This window comes from Lactuca serriola, chromosome 4 (assembly GCF_051521515.1).
Source record: "Lactuca serriola cultivar US96UC23 chromosome 4, Lser_US96UC23_V15, whole genome shotgun sequence".
Classification (NCBI taxonomy): domain Eukaryota; kingdom Viridiplantae; phylum Streptophyta; class Magnoliopsida; order Asterales; family Asteraceae; genus Lactuca; species Lactuca serriola.
The window spans coordinates 352502175-352517880 of record NC_136411.1 but is presented as its reverse complement, the minus strand read 5'-3'; the positions used below and the strand labels follow the sequence as shown (position 1 = coordinate 352517880).

The following is a 15706-nucleotide window of genomic DNA, read 5'->3' as shown; positions in this document are numbered from 1 at the left end:
TATGCCAGTATGATAGAGATGTCTATACTCGTTGTTTGTGTGATACTTGTATATTATGGGTTAGCGGCTGAGTGTGGGCGAGGCCCGTATCTCTCCGAGATTGGAGTGTGGGCGAGGCCCGTATCCCCCAGATAGTGGAGTGTGGGTGAGGCCCGTATCTCCCGACTAGCGGAGAGTGGGCAAGGCCCATATCTTCCTGAGTGTGGGCGAGGCCCATATCTCCTAGTTGTATGTTGTATGCTTGCATGGTATGAGGTATTATGGGGGAACTCACTAAGCTTCGTGCTTACAGTTTTCAGTTTTGGTTTCAGGTGCCTCTTCGTCGAAGGGGAAGGAGCTGGCGCGGTAGCGGTACATCACACACGCACATATGTTGTATTCCGCATTATGACATCTACCTAGGAGATTGTACTCTGACATTTTTATGATTATTACAATGTTTTTCCTGACATGCAACATCTTTTGTGAAATGAAATGGTTGTTGAATGATTTATTTCTAAATGTTTTGCTAAGTACATGTTTTAAAAACGAAATTTTTGGCTCGTATTTTTGGGATGTTACAAGTTGGTATCAGATCCCTGGTTTGAGGGATTCGAACACACCTTCGGGGGTGTTTGAACTCAAATCAAGGGATTAAAAGATTTTGGAAAAAGAAAATGTTTCCTAAAAAGCTAGTAAAGGGTTCTAAGAAAGAACGAAGTGTGTGATGTGCGCGACCGGCCAAGCTCAAGTAAGTATTCCCCAAAGTACCCATACAAGCTTATGTTATGCTTATCAGTTTCAGTAGAACAGCATGCTAGAATAGGACTAAGGATCTAGGAGTGATGCCATATGTGGCTGCTTTATGTGCTTCAGTGTGTGAAAAGTTGCATGCTAGAATTGAGTAGACAGCAGTAGGATGGCCTGTTTAAGTTATGCCTGATAGTGCGAGTTTAGCATTGTATGCTAGTTCAGTTTTTCCTACGAGGATAGAGTTGCTTGAGATTGTTTTATTTATGTCCAAATGATGTTTGCTTTGTGCTATGTGGGCTTTGAAGTGATGGGAGTTAGCTGTTAGGTGAATACGTTAAAGTCACATGTGATCAGGGTTGAATAATCTCAGAGTGTTGGATTTGACCCTATTGCGCAGCTCTTGTTTGAGTCCTAACCGTGGTAGGGATGAGTCCCTTACTCGAAGGATTATCCGAGCCTCGTCACATGTGATTGTATTCAGGTAATAGCTAATTGGCGTCGCCAAGAGGCCTTCATCATCTGAGGACTGGGTTGGGTGGAGTCAGAGGTTTCCTAGGGTAAGCCTAGGATAGGAGTAGCAGAGATCAGCGGTAGCGAAAGGGACCTGGTGGAGTCAAGGCAGTCCTTGGAGAAGGTACGGATAGATGTGGAAGGTAATATGGGCCCGTACTACTGAAAGCAGAGGATCCGTACCCGAATCGAGGAATGTCAAGATAAGACCAGGGAACTTGTAGTGAGTGTGATTCCTCCAGAGGTATCAGTATCACTAACAGTTGTTATTTCTTTTGTATTTCAGAATGGTGGTACTACGATCGAGGCCAGCAGTAGGCAGTACAGGAGAGGGATCGGGTTCAGGATCAGGTTCCGAGCCAGTAGATGAGGGGCTACGCGAGTTCATCGCATCTGAGATCACCAGAGGCATCCTTGAGTCGACCCCCATCATCTTCGGGTCGATCAAGGAGGGGATATTGGAGTTGATGGAGGATCGCCACACCCGATGTGGTGACGGGAATGATTCTTTCTCTCTACTTTATTTTTATGATGTTATGATATTGATATGTGCTCTGTGTATATGCATTAGGATCGTTCCATGTGAACGGTATTCATGTCCAGGTGTTGTTTGACTCGGGTGCCACCCGATCATTTTTTTCCCTTGTGCTTAGCAAGAGGTTTATTGAGTCTTCGGGCATGTTGGATTGCCCTTTAGAGGTAGAGATTGCCGATGATCGATCGGTGCGAGCTTCAGCAGTGTTCAGGGATTGTGTCTTGAGGTTATTTGAGGAGCGCTATTTGGTGGATTTGGTTCCCATCCCGTTGCGGGGGAACAAGGTGATTATAGGTATGGATTGGTTGAGCCCTAATGGGGCGGTGATAGATTGCGCATAGCAGCTAGTGCGGATCAGGACCCCGAGTGGGGGAGAGTTGGTGATTCACGGCGAGAGGCCACAGCGCGGACCTGCAGTATGTTCAGCAGCGAGAGCTAGGCGCTACCTTCAGCAGGGTTGCGCAGGATACGTCGAGTATGTTATGGATACCCAGGAGACGGGTAAAGCGACGGCGAGCGAGGTTCCAGTGGTGCGAGACTACGCTGATGTGTTTCCGGAGGAGCTTCCTGGGATACCTCCGGAACGTCAGGTGGAGTTCAAGATCGATCTAGTTCCTGGTGCGGCTCCAATAGCCAAGGCACCCTATCGGTTGGCTCCTCCCGAGATGCAGGAGTTGTCTACGCGGCTGCAGGAGCTGCTAGACAAGGGGTTTATTCGACCGAGCAGTTCACCCTGGGGAGCCATGATCCTGTTTGTGAAGAAGAAGGACGGGTCGCACCGGATGTGTATAGATTATCGGGAGCTGAATAAGGTAACGGTGAAGAACCGTTACCCACTCCCGAGGATTGATGACCTCTTTGATCAGTTGCAGGGAGCATCTTGGTTCTCCAAGATCGATTTGCATTCGGGTTATCATCAGATGAGGGTCAGAGAAGAGGACGTACAGAAGACCGCGTTTCGGATGCGCTATGGCCATTATGAGTTCGTGGTGATGTCGTTCGGGCTCACCAATGCTCCTGCCGCGTTCATGGACCTCATGAACCGCGTGTGTAGACCGATGTTGGATCGGTTTGTGATAGTTTTCATTGATGACATCTTGGTTTATTCCAAGACGCAGGAGGAACATGAGGAGCATCTGAGAGAGGTTTTGGAGACCCTGAGGAGGGAGAGCTTGTACGCCAAGTTCTCCAAGTGTGAGTTTTGGTTGCGCGAGGTGCAGTTTCTTAGGCACCTCGTCAACCAGGACGGGATTTCAGTAGACCCGGCCAAGGTGGAGGCCGTGATGAGATGGGAGGTTCCGAAGTCTCCATCCGAGATTCGGAGTTTCCTAGGATTGGCAGGCTACTATCGGAGATTTATTTGGGATTTCTCCAAAATAGCCATACCCCTGACACGGTTGACTAGGAAGGTCGTGGTCTTTCGTTGGGGGCCTGAGCAGCATGCAACGTTCGAGATTCTGAGACAGAGATTGTGCGAGGCGCCGATCTTAGCCCTGCCCGAGGGCGTAGAGGATTTTGTGGTATATTGTGATGCGTCGATCTCAGGCCTAGGTGCAGTGTTGATGCAGAGGGGGCATGTCATTGCTTATGCCTCGAGGCAGCTGAAGCCTCACGATGCGAACTACCCGACGCATGATTTGGAGTTGGGGATGGTGGTTTTCGCCCTCAAGATTTGGCGGCATTACCTCTATGGGGTTCGATGTACCATTTACATGGACCACAAGAGATTGAGGTACCTCATGGATCAGTCGAATCTGAACATGAGGCAACATCGGTGGTTGGACGTGGTGAAGGATTATGATTGCGAGATCCTTTACCACCCAGGGAAGGCCAATGTGGTGGCCGATGCGCTTATCCGCAAGGCGGCGCCGATCAGGGATATTTGCATGAGGATGATTGTGATGGCTCCCCTGTTGGAGCAGATTCGGGAGGCTCAACAGGAGGCTATGAAGGAGGAGCATCGGAAGAGTGAGAGAATAGTGGGTCAAGTCACCTCCTTCGATTATGATAGTCGGGGGTTATTGACACTACACCGCAGGGTGTGGGTGCCATATCTTCGAGGCGTGCGCAAGATCTTGATGGAGGAGGCGCACAAATCCCGATTCTCTATTCATCCAGGGGCGACGAAGATGTATAGGGATCTTCGTCTAGACAATTGGTGGCCCTGCATGAAGAGGGACGTGGCGTGGTACGTCGAGCGGTGTTTGACCTGCAGGAAGGTCAAGGTCGAGCATCAGAGACCGCACGGCAAGATGCAGCCGTTGGATATCCCGTTATGGAAATGGGAGGATATTACGATGGATTTTATCACAAAGCTTCCCCGGACGGCGCGAGGAGTGGATTCGATTTGGGTCATCGTAGATCGATTGACCAAGAGCTCCCATTTTATTCCGATTTAGGAGAGTATCTCGGCCGAAAAGCTGACCGATATCTACATCAGGGAGATAGTGGCACGGCACGGGGTGCTAGTGTCAGTGATATCGAATCGAGATATGCAGTTCACTTCCAGGTTTTGGAAGATGTTTCATGATGAGTTGGGCACTCGTCTGCACTTTAGCACCGCTTTTCACCCGCAGACGGATGGTCAGAGTGAGCGAACCATCCAGACTTTGGAGGATATGTTGCGGGCTTGCGTGTTAGACTTTTGTGGTAGCTGGGATACCTATCTTCCCTTGGCTGAGTTCTCGTAAAACAACGGCTACCACGCGAGTATTGACCGTCCTCCATTCGAGATGTTCTACGGTCGGAGGTGCAGGACGCCGATATGTTGGGGTGAAGTTGGCCAGAGGGTCATGGGGAGCACCAAAGTGGTGCTCAAGACGACCGAGAGAATCCAGCAGGTTCGGAGCAGGCTTCAGACTGCGCAGAGTCGGCAGAAAAGTTATGCTGACAAGCATCGATCAGACCTGGAGTTCCAGGTCGGGGATATGGTTCTCCTGAAAGTGTCGCCTTGGAAAGGCGTCATTCGATTCAGGAAGCGGGGCAAGTTGGGCCCGAGATACATTGGTTCGTTTAGGGTTGTAGCCCGGGTGGGCAAGGTGGCATATAGGCTGGATCTGCCAGCCGAGCTCAGCCAGATCCACAACACCTTCCATGTCTCCCAGCTGCGGAAGTGTCTCGTGGATGATTCAGCGGTGGTGTCATTAGAGGATATACAGGTTGATGACAGCCTGAATTACATTGAGCGCCCAGTCGCAATCCTCGACCGGAAGTCGAAGGATCTAAGGAACAAGAGGGTGCAGTTAGTGAAGGTGCAGTGGCAGCACCGAAAGGGGTCCGAGTAGACTTGGGAGCCGGTGGAAGAAATGATGGAGCATTACCCCGAGCTGTTTCAGGATCGAGCAGCAGACTTCGAGGACGAAGTCTAAAATAAGTGGGGGAGATTTGTAGCACCTGGTTTCTGGTACGTAAAATTTATCTTGCATTTTTCATTTTTAGCCTTGGCTCGGCGAGTTGTAGGTCCGACTCGTCGAGTAGAGACGGGATCCGGAGCGTGTTTAAGTTGGCGACTCGGCGAGTCCATATTCTGGACTCGGCGAGTCACCGCTGTCTGATGAAACCCTAATTCCAAGGGTTTGCCCCCTATTTAAGCTAGCTTGTGCGGCCCAAGCTCGCCCCCTTTCACCCTCAGAGTGCCCTACATCAAACCCTAACTCGTTTCTTGTGAGATTGAAGTGATTAAAGTGTTTCCTTGAAGTTTTTGGGAGAAGAAGGAGAGTGGAGCAAGAAGAGGAGAAGAAGACCAGATATCTTGGTGCTATTTCAGAGTTCTCTAAGGTATATCTCTACTCCATTTTGTTTGTATGCTTAAAACCCCATTAGAGCACCTTTGAGCTCCTCTTGAACCTTTTTCCAAGCTTGTGCATGAAGTAGAATTCGTAATAGGATGATTATCCACTAGATCTAGTCATGGTTGAGCTCCAGAAGCTCAGATCTATAACCTTTATGGGAGTAAATTGCTTGAATGTCCTAGATCTACCTTCTTAGCCCTTATTTCGCCCTTAATCCCCATTCTATGCATTTCCACACGTAAAGTTGGAAACTTTACGTGAAAATCCTGCCCTAAGAACCCAGATCTATGAATGGCATGAGCTGGATCCAAGCAGACTCGCGTGTATAGTTTTTGCATGTGGCCGACTCGGCGAGTCGTTCATTTGACTCGGCGAGTCGAGTCGCGAGTCCCCGAGTTTTCCCACTTTTCGCATTTGCGGGTTGGGAGTAATGAGTCATTAGGTGTGACTCAGTGGGTCGGAAGCTAGACTCACTCATGGAGTCACTCGGCGAGTCAATGCCATGACTCGGCGAGTTCAAGGCAACCTTCTTAGATCAAGAACAGACTCGACGAGTTATTCATACAACTCGGCGAGTCATAGCATTAAGTGTTCATCGGATGAAGATGAACTCGGCGAGTTGTTCATACAACTCGGCGAGTAGGATGAAGGACTATTGGCCTTGGGTATAGAAGGAAAACTCGTCGAGTCTACGACTAACTCGACGAGTAGAGACGGATTTATGGTCAGACTAGGAAAGGGACTCGGCGAGTTGGCAAGCCAACTCGGCGAGTCTGGTCAACTGGCAAACTGTGATGTGACTCTTGATTTGTAAGGGTAAATGGTCAATTTACCCTGAAGTCGGTTAGCAGTATTTGACTAAGGGTTTTGTGAGAATTATAGCCGGAGGATTTCCGGAGCGGCAGTAGCAGCAGACAGTCAGTTCCCACACATATCAACAGTGACTTTGAGGTGAGTTTCCTTCCAGTAGTAACGGGTCTAAGGCGCCAAGGCCGGCCCGTATAGACGAGATGTTAGTATTAGAGTGTGGGTCGAGCCCGTATCTCTTGGTTAAGTTGATTATGATATATGCCAGTATGATAGAGATGTCTATACTCGTTGTCTGTGTGATACTTGTATATTATGGGTTAGCGGCTGAGTGTGGGCGAGGCCCGTATCTCTCCGAGAGTGGAGTGTGGGCGAGGCCCGTATCCCCCAGATAGTGGAGTGTGGGCGAGGCTCGTATCTCCCGACTAGCGGAGTGTGGGCAAGGCCCATATCTTCCTAAGTGTGGGCGAGGCCCGTATCTCCTAGCTGTATGTTGTATGCTTGCATGGTATGAGGTATTATGGGGGAACTCACTAAGCTTCGTATTTACAGTTTTCAGTTTTGGTTTCAGGTACCTCTTCGTCGAAGGGGAAGGAGCTGGCGCGGTAGCGGTACATCACACACGCACATCTGTTGTATTCCGCATTATGACATCTACCTGGGAGATTGTACTCTGACATTTTTATGATTATTACAATGTTTTTCCTGACATGCAACATCTTTTGTGAAATGAAATGGTTGTTGAATGATTTATTTCTAAATGTTTTGCTAAGTACATGTTTTAAAAACGAAATTTTTGGCTCGTATTTTTGGTGTGTTACATTTTTAATTTGCAATTATCAGCACTTTAAATCCAGTTTTAATATTATTTACAAGAAAACTCGATTACAATCTTGAACGATGGTTTCTATTAGGGGTGAGTATTTGGATCGGACCGGCTACGGAGAATATTGTGGACCGTGGATCGGGCCGGATAAGTCGTGTTCGGGTCCGGGTCCGTCAGGGCAGATCCTGAGAAATTAAATATCCTTAAAGGCTCATGACGAGCCAAAAAAAGAGCATTTATTGTTATTATAAGTTTTTATTTTTAAATATATATATATATATATATATATATATATATATATATATATATATATATGATATATTATTAAAAAAATGTCCCTATGCACCTGCCCACTTTCCTCCCTTAACGCCCCCATGGTGTCTATGTCCGGGTCTAGGTCTGGGTTTTCCGGTTCTTGGACCCGTTTGGACCGGTAACAATTTAACACAAACAGACATATATTGTCATCTAAATCTAACATGTTTACCAATATATATCAAGTTTACCAACAAAAGTTAACAATCTAAAGTTCTAAACACAAACATACAAAAGTAATTACCATAACACCAAAAATCATAGTTTAAACTTTAAAATTAATCCAACTCACAAATGTCATAATCTAGTCTTCTATTGGTCTCTTCTCCATATCATTGTCATCTAAATCTAAAATGTTTAAAGCTTGTGTAATCTCTAAATAAACACATAATGAAAATGTTGTTAATATTTAATAAAAAGTAATAATTGTATAAAATAATTGTTGAAAAGCTGAAATATTTCAGCTTTGATATCCTTACTTTGATTGATAGTAACTCACTGAATATAATATCAAAAACAACAAAATTATAAAATCATCTACAAACTTTAAATTACACGTTGAAAAAAAAAGGCATGTCAATCCGACTAAAAACGAATGAGATATGTTCGTTTAAACAATTTTACAGAATACAAAATTTTAATTTATTGCTGAAAAGCTAAAATATTTCAGTTTTGATATCCAAACTTTGATGGAGTGTAACTCATTGAATATAACAACAAAATTATAGTATAAAATCATCTACAAACTCTAAATTACACGCTGAAAAAAATCGAATATCAATCCGACTTAAAACGAATGAGATATACTTGTTTAAAAACTTAACTTTTTATTTTATAAATAAGCCGGTCCAACTGTTTTTACCCGGAACCGGTCGGACCTGACCGGTAAAAAACCGGGACCGGACCGCCCTCAAATCTTAGAACAGAAAACCGGCCTAATGGTCCAAAAAAACGGTCTGGTCCTATCCACATGTCCAAATGTTCACCCCTACTTTCTATAATCACTTATTATTTGTTTTAATAAATATGGTATTTCTCTTAAATTACATAAGTAATCTTACGTACCAACCTTTTATATTATTTCATTCAATAAAACATATAGTATTATTAATAAACAGGGCCGATACAAACATATACGGGGCCCGGGAAGGAAAAAAAATGGCTCTTCAAAGACAAATATAATAAAGATTAAAAAAAACCATTTATGCTTCGGTATAGATGTGTTCAATTAGCAATAACAAGAAGTCAAATTATTTATCTTTTGAGTTAATTTGAGTTTGAACCAACTTTACGCCCTAAAAAAATTTATATAATAATTTTTTTTATATATATACACTTCGTAGCCCATGAATTTTGGGCCCCCTGGAGACGTGGACCCTGGACGGTCTTCCGGGTTGCACACCGTCTGGACCGCCTTGTTAATAAACTCAATGCAAGGGAACATCACCACTAGTTATAACCAAATATTATTTCGGATTCACATTTATTATTGTTTATAGAAGAAATATCATAATTTATACACATACAACGTATAAACAATCATAAACAACAACACAAACATAAATAACTGATACGTTCGGATATTATCTTAGGTATTTTGCATCCACTTTTAGACAATGTTCAACAATTAATACAATTGTGAAATAAAGGTCGTGATCACAGATTATTTAATTGGACATGTTGGACTTGAACGTGGAAAAAAAAAACATAAGAACTAATCTTGACATAAATCTTGAACGTTAATGACGAATATATGAACTTTGATGATGAACTTCAGTTTCGGATATCTTATAAATTGGAAACAAGTTATAGCAAATTGTATATGGAAGAATGATGGAATTAATTGTGGATTAATGAAGATGAAAAAAAATTAAAATTAAAAATCACTCTTTAATAATATAACATGCGATAAAGTGGGAACATTACACTTCAAATAAACGAATACAAGCAACTCCCGAATCCTCCTTCTCAATCACTTACTCTCTGTAATTAAATTTATAATAATTTAAAATTCAATTTGTTTTAAAATGCCATGAGTTATAAAAAAAAAAATTAAACATACCCAAATTTGAAATTACTTGCTTCATGATCCATCCACCATACTTGTTGACATTTTGATGTGTGTAAAACGAGCATGAAGTATATATACCTAGTCTAATTTTTAACTTAATATATGAAGTCACAACATTATACATATATTTATTTATTTATTAAAATATAATACCAACAATATTACGAAAAATTGAAATCCATAAATGACTAAAAAACTTGTAGGTTTTATTCTAGAAGCAGATCCAGTCAACTGCACAGTTCCTGAAAAGCTTCCGGAAGGACCCGTTGGTGAAGTTGAATTCAACACCGCATTGTTTCTACAAGTTCCAAAAGGTGCTCCTGCCTACATACAATAATAGCAACATACTTTTATTTATTTGTATGTTATATAATTATACTTTCATTTGTTTCTATTTCGTAAATTTCTATTTCTTGAATTTAATTATAAAAAGGATATGAATGCTGACCTGGCAAGCAGTGATGGAAACACAGCCACATAAAGTTTGGCCATTCATTCGATCCAAAGCATCAAAAACACCACCTCCATCACTTCTCTGATAAACAAACTCACAAGTTAGCATAATACTAATAATTGACCAATTTACCCTTGTAAGGAGACTATGAAAATACCATGTAGAAATTGACAGCCAAGAAGTTGGGCATAACATTCCCAGCAGCCTTGTAGCAGGTCCCGACCATGTCCATCAATGGAGTTGAATGCTCTTTGCAAGCTTCTGCTTGTACAGGCATTGTTGGAAAATAATTTTGGAGAAAAAGAGATGATGATTTTGAAGTAAGTGACTTTGATTCTTTTCTGTTCTGACATGACCCTTGTTGTATTCCCGGATCCCCAGCTGAAGAAAAAAAATTAATCAGATATCTATCTATGCAAAAGGTACGCAACAGCCTGCTAGCTATATCTGACATACAAAGACATCTAGCAGGTTGTTGTGTACCTAAAATCAATGTGGGCCAAGGGTTGTTGGAAGAATAAGGTACACAACAACCTGCTAGCTAGCTGACATATAGCAGGCTGTTGTGAACCTGAAATCGGTGTGGGTCAGCTCACAGGTTGTTGGGAGAATAAGGTACACAACAGCCTGCCTGCTAGCTGACATAAAAGACATCTAGCAGGCTGTTGTGTACCTGAAATCAATGTGGGTCGGCTTAGGGGTTGTTGGAAGAATAAGGTACACAACAGTCTGCTAGCTAGTTGATATATAGCAGGTTGTTGTGAACTTGAAATCGGTGTGGGTCACGGGTTGTCGGGAGAATAAGGTACACAACAGCCTGCCTGCTAGCTGACATAAAAGACATCTAGCAGGCTGTTGTGTACCTAAAATCAATGTGGGTCAGCTTAGGGGTTGTTGGAAGAATAAGGTACACAACAGTCTGCTAGACAGTTGACATAAAAGACATCTGGCAGACTTTTGTGTACCTGAAATCAGTGTGGGTCAGCTTAAGGGTTGTTGGAAGAATAAGGTACACAAGAGTCTACAAGATAGTTGACATAAAAGACATCTTAGCAGGCTGTTGTGTATCTAATTTAGTGTGGGCCAGATCAGGGGTTGTTAGAAGAATCTGTAAGAATATTATGATCACACATAGAATAGTTGTACTTACGATCATTTTCCACCATGTATCTCCATTGATAAGCAACACCTTCGGAAGCTTCTTTTGAAGAATCAGAAGTGAAAACCAACAACCGATGATTGTCTTGTGCCATATTGGTGACAGTTGGCCAATCCTCACCTTTTTTGGGCATTTTGGAAACAGGGAACCAGTATTTATCCAAACCAGCATCCATGAATAGCTTATTCAACCCTTTTGGAGTATGAACATAATCCTCTATTATAATTGTCACAATCTCACTAGGATTGGAACTCAAGAACGCTTCCACTTCCCTCAATGTGTTAATCGCAGGTTGCTATTCACAATATATAATTCAAACAATCAGGTTCACTCCTTATGTAATTATGATTTTTTGTATGAACAATTTAAATATGAGAGAAGTTGATTACAAAGGCAGTGATGTTGAAACATTGGCCATGAAATGAGTGGCAGAGCCAGATATCGTTCTCAAAGTCGTACATATCCAACATTAATCCTCTTACTCCATTCTAATATCGATTCAAACAGATAAAAGTAAATCATAACAATTGAAGAAAAGTAGAAAAACCATTCACAAGTGTTTAAAAATCAATATAAACATACTCTTAACTGGTTGGTGACAGAATCTTCTTGATTGTAAAATGTGATTCTCTCAGGACCTGTCAAGAGGGGAGCATCGACAATGGAAAACGCATTATGTGTTACAAGCCATGTGTATTTGTTGAAAGGCAACCCACCGATCTGACCTCCATTAATGACCAAAACCATTGAAACGTGAGCTTAAATTTTGAAACTAACAGGCGTGATTAAGACTTCAATTTCGGAAGGACTTACAATGGAGGTAGGGACATTAGCTTGACCTCTAATGCAAAAAGGTTGAGTTTTCCCCGATTGAGCGCAATTACCACAATACAAACCAACTGCACAATCAGTAGCTGCAGAGCACGATTCTAGTATCTGTTCACATTCCGGAATCGAATCACTCAACAATTCGCAAAAAATCAAACCGAAATTGAATAGATCTACAGAAATCGAAAAGTAACACAAGTTTAGAGAAATGGTAAATTGACAAACCTGGCATCCGCCATTGGAGCAAGCGAAGGAGGTGAAGAAGAAGAAGGTAGCTGAAACAAATAGAAGAAGTAAAAGATACTCATTTGCATCAACTAGAAGCAATGATTTCTTCATGAGCTGCACTGCAAAACCCCAAAAACTTTTTTGCAGAGCAGATAGAGAAAGGTAGATAATTGGTGTGTGGGATTAAAGCAAAAGCAAAAGTTGTTCGACTGAGGATTTTTTTTCTTTATCTTTCTTTGGAATTCAGGAACGAGAGAAAGGCATTGTAGAAGGTAAAGTTAAATGATCTTTTTGGTGTCCATTATTTTGGGGGGTGTGAAATCTTGTGGGATGTGATCACAGAATATGTGTTTGTGTTGTGTTCACATACACTGTGTGTGTGGATCAAGAAGGATGAAATGACAGCGGTGGAGTGTGGACTACTGTCACCATTATTAAATGCATGTTTGTCAACAACCCAACCATTTTCTTAATAAATTGATAAAAGACATACATAGCATGTATGTATAAATTTTGGACAAACCATACTCTTCGATTTAGGTGTTAGTTTTCTTCTTTTTTTTTTTTTCTAAAATCCTATTAAAATCATTTTATACCGTATGGAACAGCATACACACAACACCTTTTATTTTGTAGCAGTTTGTTTTCCGCAGGCTTCGGAGTAAAAAACTTATGCGTGTGTTCTGTTTGGGACAACACTTAAGTGAATATATGGTTATCATGTATCTTATATTAGATATAAAACTTCTAATACTACGTCGTTTTGCTTCTAAACTACATAGTTTTGATATAAATCATGAACTTAAAAAATATGGTTTTGTAATTTCCGTTTAAACCAAATCATTTCCTAATTTTCGTTTTAAAAAAAAAAAAAACTAATTACTCTCAATTTGAATTAATTGTAATACACTCATCGTTTAATTCTATGTATACTTCTTGAATTTCAACAAATATATCTGTATCTCAAAAAAATATCATGGAGATTAGCAATTGAACTCAACAATAAATATTTATTGACATTGAAATGAATTGTATCGTTCACACAGGTTTAGATCTTTTTAACCTTGATATAAATTCTCAAAAACTTTAGCATGTATTGTATTTGGTTTGACTACTTTTGTATTGTTATTGATATTATTTTGTTTTAGCATATCCAATCAGAGTAATGATGCCTGAGTTTAGGAAGAATGCTAACTGTAAATCATAATTAATTTATATATATATATATATATATATATATATATATATATATATATATATATATATATATATATAAAAGGGTATAATAGTAACTTTATATAAATATTAATTAATGATTTCCTAAAATCTAGGGATAATGATTTTAATTACCTAAAAAAATAATATTTCCTTTTAGTTAACGAAATATATATAAATATTTTATTTATGATTTTTCCCAAAAATAATTTATGACCATTTCAAAAAAAATTACCTAAAAAATTAATATTTCTTTTTATTTTAAATCTGAAAAGAAAATCTAAAAAAATTATTATTTTCTAATATTTCACGTTTTTGTTTTTCAAAAAAAAAGCATAGAAATCCAATCCCAAATCAATACACTTCCAATCATAAATGAAAACACATCAAATTACAAATAATTAAATGCATTTTTCATCGATTGAAAATAAAAATAGTATAAAAATTATCATTTCTTCATAAAATGAATACCTCTAATCGTAAATAAATACACTCATTCACATGAATACACTACTTTTCATAAATAAATACAATCATTCATACATGAATACATTGCAATTCACAAATGAATACACTGTTATTTATAAATTAATACACATTCTATCATATAATGAATACATCTAATCATAAATAAATACATTCATTCAGATTAATACACTACTATTAATGAATAAATACAACCATTCACACGTAATTACACTGTTGTTAATAAATGAATACACGTGTTATTCATAAATAAATACAACCATTCATGCACCCCCTTCATGATTTGTTTTTTATTATCGATCAACTACAACGACATCAAGAGTGAATCGATACTGTTAAGTTCATTGTAGCCCAAGGTGGATTGAAGGCTTCCTTCCCATCACTCCCGTTCATCTTCTTCCTATTTATTTCAAGCAACAAAACACCACCAAAATCTATTGATTAAGCTCATCAATTTCTGTTAAAAAGCAAACCCAAAAACCCACCTCAAACTCCACAAATTTCAGTCAAAACATAACAAAAAAAGGGAATCAAACAAACACCCACTTGAGCCTATCAAGTTCTACCAAATCAAAAAAAAAAAAAAAAAAAAAAAAAAAAAAAAAAAAAAAAACCCTTACCTGTTGTTGAATCGTTGCTGCCTTCTCGATCACCAAATAACCCAATGTCGGGGCTTTGTCACCGGAAACCAATGGCAAACCCCACATCCCGCTGCTTCCATTCTCTTTTCTTCTTCTCTTCGATCCAGGTAAGCACCAAAGGTGCCCCATCTTCAACCCCCGATCGCATTGTTGCATCCACCGAGACCGACGACCCACCCCTCGCTGTCTCCTCCTTTCCTCCTCTTCAGCCTCGTCGACCCTAGAGACGCTCCCCACGCCATCACAACGACCGACCATAGACGTCGCCGACTGCCTTCACTTCCTTCATACATCTTTCATCAACCTTGCTGCTTTCGATTCTTTGTTTTCTCCGGTCCCTTCAAGTGACGTCTTGGAGGGTTTTGGTGATGGCAAGGTCCGATGATGATAAAAGTAGCATGGTCATGTGGGTATGAGACGGTAAGACGATGGAGGTGTCAATTGTATGTTGTAGGAAATTAGGTCAACGAAATAGAGAGGCAGAGAGTAATTATAGGAGTTTACAAAATTAGGGTCATGTTTATTTACCTTAATACCCTTTATAATTTTCTTTAATTTAAAAATTAAAATTTAAATGTATTGATAATTAGAAAAATAACAATTAATTATAGCCACACATCTTAAAACGTAGATGATCGAGATCTGTTCTCGCGTTCTCAACCTTTTAGGTGTTCTCATTTGATCCTACTATATATATATATATATATATATATATATATATATATATATATATATATATATATATATATATATATAAAGGTTGAATTTCAAGATCTTTATTTTTTTAATCTTAAATGATATATATATATATATATATATATATATATATATATATATATATATTGTTTTAATGGTCTAAGATAAATACTAACCAATACGACTACTAGGTCATGCAAATAATAATAATAATAATAATAATAATAAACCAAAACTAAAATCTGAACACCTAAACCACTCTATGTTTAAAAAGACTAATTTTATATATAAAACCCAAAAAAAACAAACCAAACAATATTATCCAAGCAACATCCTTTCGTATATAAATTTAAATGATAAATATATTATAAATTAAAATTAGTAATATATTTTAAAGTGTTACATGAGAATT

At 39.8% G+C, this 15706-nt stretch overlaps 1 protein-coding gene across 1 annotated transcript; it reads right to left on the bottom strand.

The window, feature by feature from the left end:
- Window positions 1-9656: 9656 nt before the first annotated feature.
- Window positions 9657-12670, bottom strand: LOC145097579 (PLC-like phosphodiesterases superfamily protein). The gene is made up of 8 exons (XM_079035164.1): window positions 12254-12670; window positions 12014-12136; window positions 11783-11920; window positions 11590-11688; window positions 11192-11495; window positions 10199-10422; window positions 10036-10122; window positions 9657-9911 (listed from the first exon to the last, which is right to left on the bottom strand). The coding sequence occupies exons 1-8, from the start codon at window positions 12365-12367 to the stop codon at window positions 9720-9722; spliced, it is 1281 nt and encodes a 426-aa protein (XP_078891290.1). The 5' UTR covers window positions 12368-12670; the 3' UTR covers window positions 9657-9719.
- Window positions 12671-15706: the final 3036 nt, after the last annotated feature.

Excerpts from the sequence above, each read along its gene's own strand:
- LOC145097579 (XM_079035164.1), bottom strand. The coding sequence starts at position 12,367 with ATGAAGAAATCATTGCTTCTAGTTGATGCAAATGAGTATCTTTTACTT. Across the intron at positions 12,137-12,253 it reads GCTCCAATGGCGGATGCCAG|ATACTAGAATCGTGCTCTGC; the intron begins GTTTGTCAATTT and ends GAATGTGAACAG. Across the intron at positions 9,912-10,035 it reads TTTCCATCACTGCTTGCCAG|GCAGGAGCACCTTTTGGAAC; the intron begins GTCAGCATTCAT and ends TATTGTATGTAG.